Source organism: Mya arenaria, chromosome 5, assembly GCF_026914265.1.
Source record: "Mya arenaria isolate MELC-2E11 chromosome 5, ASM2691426v1".
NCBI lineage: Eukaryota > Metazoa > Mollusca > Bivalvia > Myida > Myidae > Mya > Mya arenaria.
In genome coordinates, this window is record NC_069126.1 from 33,273,668 (window position 1) to 33,290,984 (window position 17,317).

At 34.7% G+C, this 17,317-nt stretch overlaps 2 protein-coding genes across 3 annotated transcripts in view; one reads left to right on the top strand and one right to left on the bottom strand.

Annotated features, from left to right (window-relative positions):
* The window catches only part of LOC128234762 (uncharacterized), a 64,464-nt gene that overhangs the window by 9,336 nt on the left and 37,811 nt on the right, over positions 1 to 17,317 (top strand). The window lies entirely within an intron of this gene.
* Positions 1,809 to 3,284, bottom strand: LOC128235631 (homeobox-like protein HDP1). Its single transcript, XM_052950435.1, has 2 exons — positions 2,988 to 3,284; positions 1,809 to 2,627 (listed from the first exon to the last, which is right to left on the bottom strand). Exons 1-2 carry the CDS (start codon positions 3,282 to 3,284, stop codon positions 1,809 to 1,811), a joined length of 1,116 nt encoding a protein of 371 aa, XP_052806395.1.

Sequence of the window (17,317 nt, forward strand, 5' to 3'; positions counted from 1 at the left end):
ATAATATGTCTTTGCAGAAAATATATACATGTATAAATGTATGTGAGGAAATAACATAACACAAACTAGTAAATTCCATCTCTTACTTACAACGTTTTAGATGAAATAATTATTTGATTCATGATTTTTGCAAGGTTAGAAGTATAATTATCATTAATTTCAGAATAAGTAAAGTATATTAATTTGTAAAGGTAAATATAGGAATGGAAACAGCAAATTAAATGGTTATTCTAATGAAAGCTACACAATATGACTATGAAAGTCAAATTTTCTTCAGCTTTTTGTATTACATTATGATTGTGAAATAAAAATCTTCTAAAAGGAGTTCCTGCAAATATTGTTATTTAGATTTTAACAACTGTATGCCAAATAAAGATGAAATAAACATTCTAAACTAAGGAGTAAGAATATCTTCAGCAACCATTATTCATAAATGCTTATGTCTCTTTAGGCAAAATACTTAGCAAATTTATGCTATTTAAGAACATAATGTAAAATGATAACGGTTGTATTGATTGTATCTATCAGAATGCATAGATCTATCACTTTTCCAACAATATTAAATTGTTTCGTGCTTACTTTTTTACAGATCAAATTCAAATAGTTTGTGGATATGACTACTAGTTTTTTGTTTTGCTTACAACTTTTTACAACTGAAAATACAACATTTTGACTGAAGCTCAGTTTTCTTCGGCATGTGCTTTCACTTTACACATCTATGTCACTGTCATCTGATTCCTCTGCGTCAGGCTGTGGCTGTTTATCCACAACAGAACTATTGGAAGGTAAGGTTTTATAGTATTCGTGAAACTCCTTCGGGATTATTCCACTTTTGCAAAGTGACAGGAGGCCCCTTTTCTTTGCTACTGAAATGGGAAGAATTCTGTTTATACTTTGGTTGAATACTTTGTTCAAGTTTTTCAGTTTTCAGTATGATTGGTTGGTCAACTCTACTTGTATATATAGCCACGCGCTTCTTCTCCATATTGGCTAATGCAAGAGGCAGAAAGTCAGCAACTCTGTTTGACCAATATCCATCACATTTAAGATTCTCTAGTTCTTCCAGATAGTCAAATACAAAGGTTTCATCATCTTCTGGTTGATGCATGTTTAGCAAAAAACCAGCATATTCTTCCGAATTCTTTTCCAGGTGATCACACAATATCTTTTTTAACTATGAAGCCGACATACTTAATGCAGAAGAGCGTATTACTGCTTTAAAAAAGCAGTTTCCATGAGCAGGAACATTTATCCTCTCCAATCCATTACTTTGGAGAAGTTGATCCAGCGTATTTTCATTTGCCTTTATTCTTGCATTTCTTACCAATTGTTCTCTATTACTTGGCTGTCTCACTGATTGTAATGCTGCTGACTGCTCCTTGCTTATATTTGGAGATCTTTTGTCAAAGGATGCATCATTATATCCCTTCCATGACTTTTTTCGCTCATTTCTTTGGCTTTTAATCATTGAATTGACAGCTCCACTTTTTCTATCAATGTCTTTTTTTATTTGATGCTTATTTCTGATAGCTTTAATAAACACTCGTTTTGTTTTAATTTTTCTTTTTCTGTCGTTCTTAGTCTTTTTGGATACGTCAGACATATATTCTGTGTCAGTTGAGTTTAAATCTTTGGAGCATGGTTGATATGGTTTGTCTAAATCATCGTCAATATCTGAACAATCAGATGCAATGTTTTTCCAATTACAGACAAGATTGATTAATGGAACATTATCACTATCACTTCCACTGTCAATGTATCTGAGTGTCTTGCGAGTAGGTCTCTTACATCGCTTCTTTCGATGTTTTTCATTTCTCCTTTGTGTTAGGCTCCTTTATAATATTATCATTTCCTTTTACATCTTGTTCCAGGGACAATTCATTTACGGTATTTTTATCTTCATTTACATCTTGTACACTTGATAACTCATTGGCAGTATTATCACCTTTATTCATATCCTGTACACGTAAAAACTCATTCACAATATTGTCATTTTTATTTCTGTCGTGTAAACATGACAACCCATTCACAATATTGTCAGTTTCATAAGCATCTTGTAAACGTGACAACTCATTCACAATATTGTCATTTTCATTTCTGTCTTGAACACCTGACAACAAATTCACTGTACTGTCGTCTTTATTTATATCTCGTACACTTGACAACTCATTCACAATATTGTTATTTTCGTTTCTGTCTTGAACATTTGACAACTCATTCACTGTATTGTCGTCTTTATTTATATCTCGTACACTTGACAACTCATTCACAATATTGTCATTTTCATTTCTGTCTTGTACACTTGACAACTCATTCACAATATTGCCATTTTCATTTCTGTCTTGTACACTTGACAACTCATTCACAATATTGCCATTTTCATTTCTGTCTTGTACACTTGACAACTCATTCACAATATTGCCATTTTCATTTCTGTCTTGTACACTTGACAACTCATTCACAATATTGCCATTTTCATTTCTGTCTTGAACATTTGACAACTCATTTACTGTACTGTCGTCTTCATTTACATCTCGTACATGTGACAACTCATTCACAATATTGTCATTTTCATTTCTGTCTTGTACACTTGACAACTCATTCACAATATTGTCATTTTCATTTGTCTTGAACATTTGATAACTCATTTACTGTACTGTCGACTTCATTTACATCTCGTACACGTGACAACTCATTCACAATATTGTCTTTTTCATTTCTGTCATGTACACTTGACAACTTATTCACTGCACTGTCGTCTTCATTTACATCTCGTACACGTGACAAGTCATTCACAATATTGTCATTTTTATTTCTGTCTTGAACACTTGACAATTCATCAGCTGTACTTTAATTTTCAGTTTTGTCTTGTACACGTGGCAACTCATTCACAGTATTATCATCATCATTTACATCTTGTACACGTGACAGCCTATTCACAAATGTGTCATTTTCAATTTTGTCTGTATACTTGATGACTCATTCACGGTATTGTCGTCTCCATTTTCATCTTCTTCATGTAATAACTCATTCACAATATTGACATTTTCGTTTCTGTCTTGTACACGTGACAACTCATTCACAATATTGTCATTTTCATTTCTGTCTTGTACACTTGACAACTCATTCACAACAGTGTCATTTTCATTTCTGTCTTGTACACTTGTCTCATTTACTGTACTGTCACCTTTATTTACATTTTGTTCTTTTGGTGACTCATTTACAAGAATGACATTGTTTAAATCTATGGATCGAAAAATCTCATCTTCTGTATCTGACCACATCTGTAAAATTATCAAACAGACAAAGGTGTTAATAAATTACGCTTACCGGTGTAATTTTAATATTTATAATAGTTTAAAGAATAAAATCTTCATAATCATTTATTTAAATACAAGCTAATTGTATGTATATCTCACAGATGAAAATGTGGAATGCAAAATCAAAACAGTTTCTGGTTTTCTACTCTTGTAAACACTCTCGTGAAAGTTATGTATTTAGAATCAATGTACATGAAAACAATAGGAGACCGAAGAAATTAGTACATAATTTGTTTGCGATAATGTTACAATACAATGAAAAAGCTATTCACGATGGCAACTTTACTTCTTTTGCTAAATGAATGAATAAATGAATAAATAAAAAAAATCATTTACTTACTTTTTACAATCAAATATCAGATTCCGCTTTGAAACATGAAAATTCTTTCTCCAACAATCATTCTGTAATGACTCTAAAGTTTCAACAAAAGTTTTAGATTTCTACAATGCATGGTTTTTATCACTCAACAGGCCACATAATTATCTTTCACACCCTGATAAAAGCAATTATAACTCAATGTATTGTTATTGTATCTGAAATGTCGAAGGTACAGACTGGCAGTTGCCTGGTAAAAGCCTGCATCAACTGGTAACCGTTTTTACCACCAACATAAAATGACAATAATAAGCGTTTGCTATTCTGTATCCCTCTATAGCATGCTTTTGCTGTAGAGATAATTAAAACATACTAGATTTCTATACCTGCAAAAAACATGTATCAACACACACATGGTTTTTGCAGAAAGAGTATTAAGAAGATCAACAATTTACATTCCTGCAAAAATCATGTATTGATACCTAAATTGTTTTAGCTCCATAATGTGTCAGTGTTATAAATAAAACTTGTACATTATGTTGTGATACCTGTTTTTTACCTAGACCAAAGTGAGTGATAATCGATAAGTGGTTTGGTCACAAATCAATATCTTTGTAAGTACTTACAAATTAAATGAAATTTTTACACATTATGTATTTTTGATAAATGCATCCAATTCTTTAAAAAAGTCATTTTCCGAAATTTGGCCCGAAAACTGGCTCTTGTTCTAACTCCTCGATGTGCAGTTTTGGTCTCTATGTGGGCAGTATGGCTGCCATCATGGCATATATTTGGTACTGATATAGGCTTAATTTGGGCTGCATATATGAGTGGTTTTGGTCTCTATGTCGGCAGTATGGCTGCCATCATGCTATCTATTTGGTATTAAGTAGGCTTAATTTGAGCTGCCTATGTGTGGATTTGGATCTATGTGGGCAGTATGGCTACCATCATGCCTAAATTTGGTACTGAGTAGGCTTAATTTGAGCTGCATTTGTGTGGTTTTGGTCTCTATGTGGGCAGTATGGCTGCCATCATGCCATATATTTGGTACTGAGTAGGCTTCCTTTGAGCTGCATATGTGTGGTTTTGGTCTCTTTGTGGGCTGTATTGCTGATCAATTTGGTACTGAGTATGCTTAATATTAGTCAGCAGCACATGTGTTTGTATTATTATATGATATGAGATTTGTTTTGGAATATTGTTACATTTGCATTGTGCACTGAATAGATGTCAATTTGAATATGATTTGATAGCTGAATACATCTATTTTCAAATTTGGGTTCATGACCTTAGCTTCAACTGCCTCCAACAAACGGCAATCATACTTACTTCGCTCATGCGCAGAGGGCAGAGCGATCTATGACACAAAGATGACTACCAAATCATGTAGATCGAAAAAATACTCGGTACAAAATAGTGTTTATATTCACCGTCAAATCTGCTCTACATGATATGGAGCTGCAGTAACGAAGTAAGGGTTAATCCGATTGTCATTGGTCCACAAATATATGCAAACATCAGGTTTGAGGCACTCAGTGGACTTGTAGAAACAGGATTTGGCTTTCTAAATTACTAAATAGACCTGGGAAAGATATGTTTTAGGGTTGTTTGGTGCTACATGCAGAAAAATAACACATCAGGTTAGAAAAAACAATGTATAAACTTAGAAAGTGATACTGTCGACTTGAAAGGACTTCAGGAAATTCACGAACATGTTTTATATAAAAAATATAGAAATAGAAAAGATATGGAATATGATTACAAATGTTTTGTAATTTTATTATTGTTATGACTTTTTCAAATAAAATGAGGAAATAAGTTATTGCGCTATCGATATTAGTCATACATTTCCATTTTAAATTCAAATGATTTTGGACTTGATTTTAAAATGCTTAAGTGCATCATAAAACAGTTAAAAGTGACACTCTTATTCAAAATCAATACATACACATGTATAACACACATTCATTTTGACTGATAAATCTTTAACTACTTACTAAATAATGCATTTATGGAGACTTTTTATTACTGATAACAAGGTTGTAACACTGTATTGAATAACGAAAATTTCAAAACTATTAAATGATTGGTGAATGCTTAAATATTTACCGTGATCTATTATAGTCTCACAATGAAGAAATACCGTGTTTTATGCACATTTCTTTCAAATTAAACTCGGTATCCTTCATAAGAACAATTGTTTTCGACATTATTTATCATTTTTGAATATTTAACACTTATTTGGGCGTAAGAGTGCTTCTTTAAATACAAAATTGTCATGATATTGCAAACATTTTAGTCCTTTGTATAAACAGCTTTCGAGAAATATGAAAAAGGACCTTTAACCTTCTTTACTTTATGCGCGACATACTATTGGTCAAGTTTGTACCCATGGGTATATTTTCCTCCGTAAGTATTCGCCTTCATATGCACATATTTGCACCTGGGGTTAATTTGCGCACATGGGTAAATTTGAGTTTGAGGGAAAATCTCGTTATATAAACGTAACAGTATAACATTTAAACGACTCGGAAACAGCATTTGTTTCCAAATCGACTTAGGTAGCATTCATTTGTTTAAGTCAAAATCTTAAAAACATTTAATTGCAAAGTAACTGCACAATTTAGAAAAGCATAGAGACCCTTAAGTAAGCAAAAAAATTAAAAATCTCCGTTGTTTGCTTTTTTATCCCCATCCGAATCGAAGGTTTCGGGAGGGGGATATTGTTTTGGCGTTGTCCGTCCGTCCGTTATTCCGTCCGTCCTTCCGTCCCTCCGTCCGGCCGGTTCCATATCTTGGTAGGCATTGATTAGAAAATGTTCAAACTTGGTCAGAATGTTTCCTTTGATCAAATATCGACCATTTGTAAAAGTGTGTCATATGGGGTTTAAATTTAGGTCACTAGGTCAAATCTTAGAACAATCTTTGGAACAGACCAGAGGCATTATACATTGTCAAATATTCAAAAACTTTCCTTGATGAACTCTTGGTCGTAAATAAAACTGGGTCACATATGACCGAAAATTAGGTCACTATGTCAAATCTTTCAAAAGTCTTGACCGAAACTATTTTATGGTGGTGATTGGTTGGAATATGTTCAAACATGGTCAGAATGTTCTCTTGGGTTAAATTTCGACTGCGTTTTTAAAGTGGGTCATATGGGTCAAAAACAATAGGTCAAATTTGAAAAAATATTGGGAGCACACTTGAGGCAATCTTATATTCATGAAACTTGTTGTTGAATAGTTCGAAACTGGGTCATATGGGGTCAGAAACCAGGTCAGTAGATGAAATCTTTGAAAAGTTGTGTCCCGGACCAAGCATTGGTATTGCATAGTCAGTTATGTTCAAATTTGGTCAGAATGTTTGCCTTAATGAAATATTATAAGAATTCTAAAATTGGTCACTTGCGGTCAAAAACTAGGTCACTAGGTCATATTTTACAGAAATCTAGGAGACACTCTAGAAGCAATACATCTGCTCTTATTTCCATAACACCTAGAATGTTTGCCTCGATGAAATATTGAAATAGTTTGAAACTAGAGGGTCATGTGGGTTCAGAAATGAGGTCACTAGGTCAAATCTTGATCAGAATGTTTGCCTTGATGAAATTTATTTGTGTGGAACTGGGTAACATGGAATCATGAACTAGATGTTTTGGTCAATTCTAAATGCTATATTATATACACTATTTTTTTTATTTCAGACAGTTGCAATCAAACTCAAACTCATTATATATTTCACCAACAATTGATTTCCATTCCGAGACTTAGCCCAATCAGGCGGGGGATCGATATCAATTCAACGAATTTGCTTGTTGTATTGGCCTTGACCTTCATATTGAGGTGATCAGTCATTTATGTTAACATGAAGAACAGTATGAAATACATGTCAGGTCATATAAAAATCTAGTTATTCATGGCCCTTTCTCTTAATAATATAAGGCTGATATTGGCTATTTATAAAATTTACTCACTATGTTATGCACTGTACAACCTTTCAATCAGATACAAGAAAGATAACACTGCTATGTGTATTCCTGTACTGGGTGAGTACCTAAATCGGAACAGTACCTAAATAAGGAACACCCATCATAAAAGTGTTTTTTCTGATTGAGATAAGTTTATTTACGATTTTAATCAATAAAGACGTTTGTCTTAGATACATATTCCAAAGAACATGATTCTCTGGTAAGTATTTCAAATACTGCTAACATTTGAAGTTTTTCATGTTCAAATGTCAATACATGGCACGCAAGACTTCATACTTGCCACAATCACAGATACTGGTACAGTCGGTATTTTACTGAAATCATCAAATTTTACTGACAAAAATGACAAAAAACATCTGGAAATAACAAAAAATATTAATTTACTTAAACAAGACATGGAGAAATAATTTTAAAAGAATACATAAAAATAACTAACGAATTAAAATTGTTCCATATTTAGGTACTCCGAGGACGAAAATGACAGTCCTTAATTGTGCGGTTAATAAAGTACTTTTCATTCAGATTGGTAGTATCTTGAAAAATGCCATTTATATCAACCAATTGGTCTTGAATCTTAGTATGCTGATGGAAAATTTTGTAGTTGTGGTGCAAGTCTAACTAAAAGTATTTAAAAAATAATGCCGAAAGAGTTCCGATTTAGGTACTCACTCAGTATGTGCTTACAATCTGCAGTTCATGGCCACATAAACTCCTTACCGGGATTTTCAGATCTTTGACAGTGAACAGAATTTTTTCTCCCAAAGTTCTATAAAGTGCATGGTTTCATGATTTGTTTTCTGCCATTTCATTTGAAATGTGCAAGAAGCTACACTATCGGTCAATGAAAACGCACCAAAAAACATTCTTCTCATACCATAAAACTGCGATCGCTCGAGGACACCAGCGTCCGAGCTGAAACCTCGAGGGAACCGATGATTCGAACGACCCAAGTTTCAATTTTTCAGTCCTTTATAATTATGATATGGCTTTTAGTGTTTTTTAAGTTTAAAGTTGTCAAACAGATTGGTTTTTCACACCTTATCGAATTTCCTTTCAACTGTCATTGCATATTTTACAACTTGCGAACATATAACACCTAGCAAGTGTTTATTTTGTAACACGCGTTCGGGAAAAGTGTCGAATAATGACCTCGAGGGAGTCATAAGGATTTTGTCATGATTTGTGTACTTTGGACCGACTAAAGTGCTCCACTCCGCGACTTATTAAGGTTTCGATTGAGTGTCAGTATATTTTATTTGAAAAAGAAAGGAAATTTGTTGGGGACTTAGCTTCGACCTTGACTTACCACTGGTTCTCGAACGACCGCCTGTTCGAACGACCGTTGTTTTACTGTAATTTGACGTTGAATTTCCATTAAAAAACCTAGAGTTTTTTTTTAAGTTTAGGCTATTCTGAAATGAAACACTTGCCAAATGTTGATTTGTGGGTAATTTGATGATTATTTTGCCACCTAAGACCTTGGGGGGAAAAAAATGAAATTTACAAACTGAATATATAATATGCCCGCCATTAGCATCCAGAACAGCTTGGCAACTGCGTCTCATACTACGATGAGACGTATACGGTATTGTGGTATGGTATTCCACTCATCCCGAAGCGCCTGCAAGCTCAGCCTTGTTGTTGATGACTTGACGTCCACTGTGTACCTGGGCGCGGCCGATCTGCTACAGTGCCGGTTTTATCGTGTCATCTCACTTATCACAATATATTCGATTAAGGACAATTCACCATCCGTACAACCGCGTGGGAGACATACTACGGGGTACCATACCAATGGCTTCATTGTGCGGCACTCAAACGTCCCATAATGTAAACTATAGACAAACGTTTTGCTGACATTTTAACAGTCTGGAGTGTAGGTGTGTACTTCTACAAAGTATACATGCAGCACATTCACAAATGACAGACAATTCGTAAAAATAAGGATTTGCACGGACCCCAATGTATATTTGCGTAATGGACATTTAATATCCTTCAAACTACCACGCTATGTTATTACAAATCTGCTTAAAAAACATGCTCATGTTTAGAAATTAAAGTATGCCCTAATTCGCTGTATATAATTTTGTATACATTTTGGTGTGGTTTTTATTGACCACGAGTGTATATATAAAAAATATTTAGGCAAAATACTTCCTGGTAATTTCACTATAGATAAAAAGAGCTGTTTTTTGTGTAGCATGTTAAACAACCTGCCCCAGTGCCTTCTAGTGGCTTAAATAGTCAAATTTGGGGTTTAAGGGTAAAAACAAGTTAGATAACTCTCACATTAGACAACAGCTACCTCCAGCATGGCCAATCATAGGCCTGCAAAAGTGTTTGATAAATCTCACACACAACTGTTTTTCTGTCGGATATTTCAACTGGTAGATCTCGTGCAAATCGTGCACCTACTTATGTTACAAGGACGTTCTTATTACTACAGAAATGATTGTTTCCTGTGCTTTCCTGACATTTCTCTCATACAAATGTATGGTATCGGACTGAGAAACAAGCAGTACACTTTCTGTTGTCTAAGTCGGATAGATCACGAGTAGATGTTTGATATGGAATTATGAACTCGCTACGCTCGCTGATCAATTCCATATCAAACGGCTACTCGTGATCTATCCTATACTTATTTAATGCTTACGTCGAATGGGAAAAAAATCCACGTTTCAAAACACATCACTGAATCTAAAACAAGATACTAGAAATATCCCACTAATGAATATTGATAAGTATCGTTCTGCACCGTATTGAAATATATCAGCTTATCGAATAATATTGAACATCTAAAAAGGCCTAGTTTAAGAATCAGAATCAGAATGTATTTTATTTGGATTTAAACATGTAGTTTATCATCAGTAAACATGTAACAGTAATACTGTACAAGTCAATAGTAAATAAATACAAACACAATACAACACACGTGTTATGTTAGCCTATACTGGTATAATTTATACAGCAGCAATATTAATAGCAGTCGTAATAGTAGTTGTCGTTTATAGGGCTGATTCGAGAAATGTTCTGCAGGTCGCATATTGAAGGTACACAATCACTACACGGTTTAACTGATGTTAAAGCTGCACTCTCACAGATTAACCGTTTTTACAACTTTTTTTTTACTTTTTTGTCTTTAAAAGAGCGAACTCGTACGTAAATATCTGCAAACCAATGATAAAAGTTTATTGACAAAAGATCAGATCGCAGATTTTCATAGTTCCGCTCGAAAAGTAATGTTATATGGTTTAAACCGTAACTTACGGTTCTAGAAAATGCATAAAACATAAATTTTTGAACTTAATTATAAAAATCTGCGATTAAATTTTATCAGCAGTCTTATTTAACTGGTTTCCATGCATTTTCGCAAAAATTGGCTCGTTCAAAGACAAAAAATAAAAAAAGTAAACGTTCAATCTGTGAGAGTGCAACTTAAAATTGCTTGTTAAATATAACAGATTTTAATATAATCTTATACTACCTATTCTCAATTTTGAACATTAATAAATTAAATTTAAAAGTTTAACCTATACCCAGCTATGTTCAAGTTATTGAGAAGTTCTCCCATTCCAAATAGTATTCCATGCTTATTTTATGTTTAAGATGTTATGATTTATGAATCTCGGTCGATGACGATATCTTTATTAAGCCTGCTCTTTAAAGTTATACCTGGTCAACTTAATGGCCATTATCGAGTCTTTTGACAAATATACGGCTATGGCAAATAGAGATATATAAGAAACGACACAATAATAACAAGTACCCCTTAGCAATATATATAGTATCTCAAGTTATACCAGCGATATAATTTGTTAATCTATCGTTGGAATATGCAAGTACATATTAGTTAATAATTTGTTATCTACATCACCTAAGCAAGCTGATAATGATTGGACTTTGGACCAATGACCATGGTCGGCGTGATTCTCTATATAACCACACGCACTTGACTCTTGGGCTCTATACAGCCAGACGAAAATGTCGTAAAATGGTACAACCTTCATATAAATATATTGCACGTATATAATCATGTATTTGGACAAAATACATACGTTTCAATCTAAAATATGGCCAATAGGACATGCATTGGACTCTAAACAGTTACAAAATTGAATTGACATCGGGCTACAAAATTGGAAGGAATATATATATATATATATATATATATATATATATATATATATATATATATATATATATATATATATATATATATATATATATGTATAGACTCTTTACAATAAATTACCCTCTATACAGTGTATTTGCCACTTTACAGACGTGCCATAGGACAACTATTGGACTCTATACAGCTAAATTTTTGACATAAAAGCAACAACATTAAATGATGATATGAAATATTATTTTATTTTTTTAAATATTTGTATGAGTTTACATATTATGCATTCATGTACTTTAATTGGCATTCTTTAACCACAAACAAGGCATGGTTCATATAAAAAGATATCAAAGTATATTAGACAATTTTGTTATTAGCATTCCTACAACCAATGCCATCGTTTACAAAACCATCCCATACCAGTTGGCGAGTAGTTCTCGGACATTCGCGATTTTCGCCTTATTTCGGAAGTTACATATAAAGCACCTAATTTGAATCAATCAGGAGTTTGAAAAGTTTAAGCGGTTACCATACATGGGTAGCATATATAATCGGAATGGCAAAAATAAACATCATACTTCCAGTTGATGCGAAGTGCCTGTGACGTGGACTCTTTCCCCAGCACTCAAGACTCTATAAATGTAAGAAGCCGCAATATAATCCGTACTTGTGTAATAGATTTCTACATATTTCAGAATATAAAAGGCTCACGGCAACTAATTATCAAAATCAAAGTTCGTTCTTCTTAAACAAAAACTGGTAGTAAAGAAATTCATCTATTCAAAAATAAACTGTTATCGGATATTACATCATAAAGACAAATGACATAATACTCAATATTGTTGATCGTTATATTTGAATATATTTGTTTGTTTTCTTGTTTTATCTTCACGTAATGTTGTCTGGTACCCAGCGTACTCTGCTCAACATGATAACGAAATTGTCAGGGCGGGTAACCCATGTCATACGTAATAGAGCAGACAACTGGCTGCAGGCAACAGATTCAAGATTTACTTTACGGTTAATATACTGGCTGTATAGAGTCAAATCAACAGTGTTTGTCACTGTATAGAGAATAATGACACCTCATACTTAAAGTGCTATGGCGCACAAGACTTGATCTTAAGGTAATTTTATCGTTTTCTTTTCAGTTACAGTTTGCATTGTAACCTAGAGCAAATTAATAAAATAAATTGTTAGATTTAGTAACATCATCATATCTATAGATGGGTGTTTAAATGCGATAGATGATATTGATTAGTGAAAACTAAATTCTATTTTCGTTTTCATTAATATATTCAGGAGTCGGTGGAATTACCGAAACCTGGGTAAACACAAAAAACCTGTAATTTTTCATAATAATATACAATAGAGTATACGTGGTGGTTTGTACGCCCGAATTTAATACTTCATTGCGTTCGTGGGTTGTATGCCGTAGTTGTTGATGGTTGGAGAGGGGTGGGGGAGTCGGAGAAGTGGGGGGGGGGGGGGGGTGACTAAAACCCTGGAACCCCTTTCATATTAATATGTACATTCAATATATTTTGCGAGGTGGTTTGGTTGCCGGGGGATAATACTGCATTGTGTTATAGTGGGTTGTATGTCGTGGCTGAGCTTGGTTGAAGAAGAGTGGGGGCAATGAAAAAATCTCAAATAATGCTTTCAGATACTTAAATTCAAAGTGTAGAAGTAATGGAGTTAAGGGCTCATACTTTACATACAAAAGAGTATGCGAGGTGGTTTGTAAATGGAAATACATTATTTGGAACTATGCTGTCACTGACTACTAAAATACGATGTGTATTGGACGCTAAATGGCGTTTAGGTTTAAAAGGGGAATGCGAAAGCTGATGTATGGTCCGCGGAACAAGGTATATGCGCCTTTACGGTTTGTTAAAATGTTCATTCAATTGGTCGTTATTATTTATCTGTTAAAGGATATATATTTATTGAGGTATAACCTGACTGGGTGATGTAATAAGTTATACAATGTCCCTAATTTGTATGCAGGGGGAAAATGACGAACTATCACATCAAACATGTTTCACAATAGATAATAATACTTATTGAATGTAAATGTATGGAAAATTATTCATTATCATTTGCGTAGTATTTTTTTATATATGGCGAGGGATTTCGCTATCTCATCATGTACGGCAAGTTGGATTCGCGTACACACATGCTTTTGACTTCGACTGTATTCAGTGGTATAAGTAGTTATAAAGGGAGCGCATGTACCGACACACTCAGCCCACCTTATTCTAAAGAACAACGTTTTCAGTCCCAGTTCTTTGTAGTGCGCCTTATCTCGCACACACTCAGCTGGCAAACGTATGTGGGGTAGCCGCAAAACCTTATCAAAGCTTCGTCTTCTCCAGCAACTTGTTCACTCGTGAGTGCTGGCTGGTGAATGACCGGAACCCCAACCCGCCCCGGATTGACCCACGCTCCCCAATCTCCAATGCAAAGGACGGCGATTGTCAATGAAGTCCTGGGCAATTTCGAGTATGGTCTCAACTATGTCCTTCAGCACGTATGTCGTCGTAATGTCATTGCCCATTACCACCAAGTCGACCCCGTACATCTTGACCTGTTTCAAAAGTCTCTGGTTTGGGTTTAGCAGCTTTCATCCCACGGCACCAAAAACATGCACCTCCATTGGCACCTAAAAGTTTGCATAAAAGAAGAAGCTTATTGAAACATTATAGTATCTCGGTTAGGTTTTAGTGTAGTTGGTCAACGTGAGATAATGACGCACCTTGAGGTCCTTGTTGCAGAATGCGCCTAGTCGCTTAACGTGACAGTTCCGAAAATTGCAACTTTCTTCATTGCTAAATAACAAGTGTGAACAGGACATGAATGCCCCCACCCCCTCCGACTCCCCACCCCTCTCAAACAACCAATAACTACGGCATACAAACAACAAAAACACAAACCACCTTGCATACTCTTTTGTTTATACTTATAAAAATGAATGGGTTCCCGGGTTTAAGCCACCCCTCCTATCCAACTCCTCCGACTTCCCCACTGCTCTCCAACAACCAACAACTACGGCATAGAACCGACCGATATATTCAGTGATAGTAAATAAATTGGTGAACACTACTCTGAATATACACCCTTAACTTATGTACCTGAGTAAGCATAATTATAAAAAGCATCTTGCATTTTGAATATGCATGTTCTATGTGGTATCACGGTCAGATAGGGGCTTATGCTGTTTCAGAGGTCAAAGGTTTTGAGAGGTTAAAGTCCTTCTTTTCTTTACAAATCGCACATTACGGAAGATTAATGACATAATTCACATCACAAAAATGTGTGGAAAAAATCTTGGTATTCTGAATTTCAAAAAACGGAACCGGTCTGTTATTTGGTTTAAACTTGATTTAAATAATGTCATAATTCATCGATTTTTCATAAAATTAAGGACTGAAAATTATCATTAAGGCCTAGTTTAAGCCTTCTTTAAGTGACCACCACCCAACTTGTGTATAGTGCACAACCTTTGTGTATTGATTCTTATCTAACTTAGTATCCTGCTGTGCAATATTGAGGTTATATTATAGAAATCGACCCTAAATGGCCCTGAGCCAATAACCAAATACACAGGTAATTGTGTGACACCCGTGCAATTAGCAGGAGATGCACAACATGGGATTATCATACCAAAATTTCCTTAACCTATGGTCTTTAAATATCCGAAAATGACATTGTTTTTACTTTTTAAAGGAGACTGGGTTCTCTGTACAAAACACTGCAGAGAACGCCGACCCGGAATACATCCAAATACGTCGCACCAGGCAGTATGCGTCTGCTTATATACATGAAGAGATTGTTTATTTATCGATAAAGCATATTTTTGTATTAATTTTTGTTTTTAAATGGACAAGAAAATGTAATATATATGATATAACTACAATGGCAAGGTGTTTTTATCTGGTGACCCGGCGGGTTCCCTAGCAAATTGGTTGTGGTAATCTTGTCAGAAAATTGGGTGCCATGTGTCACCGGGTTACCCTTAGTGTCGTGCCCTGCCATGCTAGATTTCAGTTGTTTTTTTTAATTTCTAAATACCTTGTTTGTGTCTTGTATATCAGAGGCATTAAGTATCTCCAGATGTATTGTATATGTACTCAAAATGATATTAATTCACATTTAAGAGACAAACAAACAGGCGCCTGTCATAGTGATACTATATGAGTCAGACGCCTGTCATAGTGATATTATATGATATTATTAAAAGATAATATTATGACTGTGTAAAAACAAATAAATATGTATTTTGTTTATTGTTTTATAAATAGATATAGATCAACACAAACTAGGCGTACTTGTAATTTTAGCTTGACTATTTTAGTATCGGAAGTGAATAAGGAGGCTCTATTACACGCCCATTGGTGTGCAAAACATAAATTTTGCTCTTAGGAGTTCTAACTTTACTGATTTCATAATGCTTAAAATCGTTCTCGGCCGGGGGCCTGCGGCCCCTGGACTCCCGGCTGGATAGGGGCTAAAACCCGCTGTGGGAGGCCCCCAGACGTCCCCTTATACTTTCTATGCTCACTCTCCTTAAAATAGTGAGAGCCCTGCATTATGGGCGTCGGCATCGGTGTCCAATAAAAGTTTTAGGGCAAGTTGGGAATTTCACTTCTAACTCCAGTACCCTTTATTCAATAATTTAATTCTTTACAGTTGTTCGGGAACAACACAGAATGAGGTCACATAACCCCTTATTATCTTGAACACTCTGATTCATTTAGTAACTAAGTTTAACTACTTTGGGTACATCGCGTCACTTCGTGGTCAAGGTCAAGGTCAGATTAATTGCTAATGCCTTAAAACACTGAATGAGAGACAAGCAACGTCAAAAATTAATAATGATTATATCTGTCATGTGTTCCCGTTCCGGATAGAAAAATCCGACCCGAAGGCACCTGCGTTGCCAGGTAACGAGGCTTACCGAGTTACCGTCCACGCAGCGTGTCCGAGGGTCGGATTTTTCTTTCCGGAACGGACACACATGATAGATATTTTTTCTAGCATACATAAATTACATTTTTTATGGAGAAAATACATAAAAAACGCATTTTAGTACGTATCACCAAAAAGCGCGTGCGATGATGTTTACTGACGTCAAGAAGTTCCTTCAGTATCACGTCTTTTAAGGGTTATTTTGTTTTGTTTTTTAAAATATATTTTTGTAAAGTTAATGTTAATGGAACTAATCTATTTAAATCTCATAATTATGATTACATAAAGTGTATTATAAAAGAAATTACGTCACAGCGCGTGACTCATCTGGCATGGGGGGATGCCAGATGGAGTTTTCCAGCACGGCTGAATTCACCGGAAATGCCTATCCGGTGTGCTAGAACAGAAACATATTACACATCCATCCTGATACGTGATGAATATGGGTTGAGACGAAACTTGCATCGCAATATTTCCATCGTGTATTGCGTAACGAAGTTTTAGTAGCAAAAAATAAACTTGTGAATAATGTTATAGAATTCATGCATATTTTCATCATAAAATGTATTCCTATTTTTATCATAATGTTATTT

Coding starts and splice junctions, on each gene's coding strand:
- LOC128235631 (XM_052950435.1), bottom strand. CDS start 3,284: ATGTGGTCAGATACAGAAGATGAGATTTTTCGATCCATAGATTTAAAC. Junction 2,628..2,987: donor AAAATGGAGACGACAATACC/GTGAATGAGTCA, acceptor CAAATGTTCAAG/ACAAATGAAAATGACAATAT.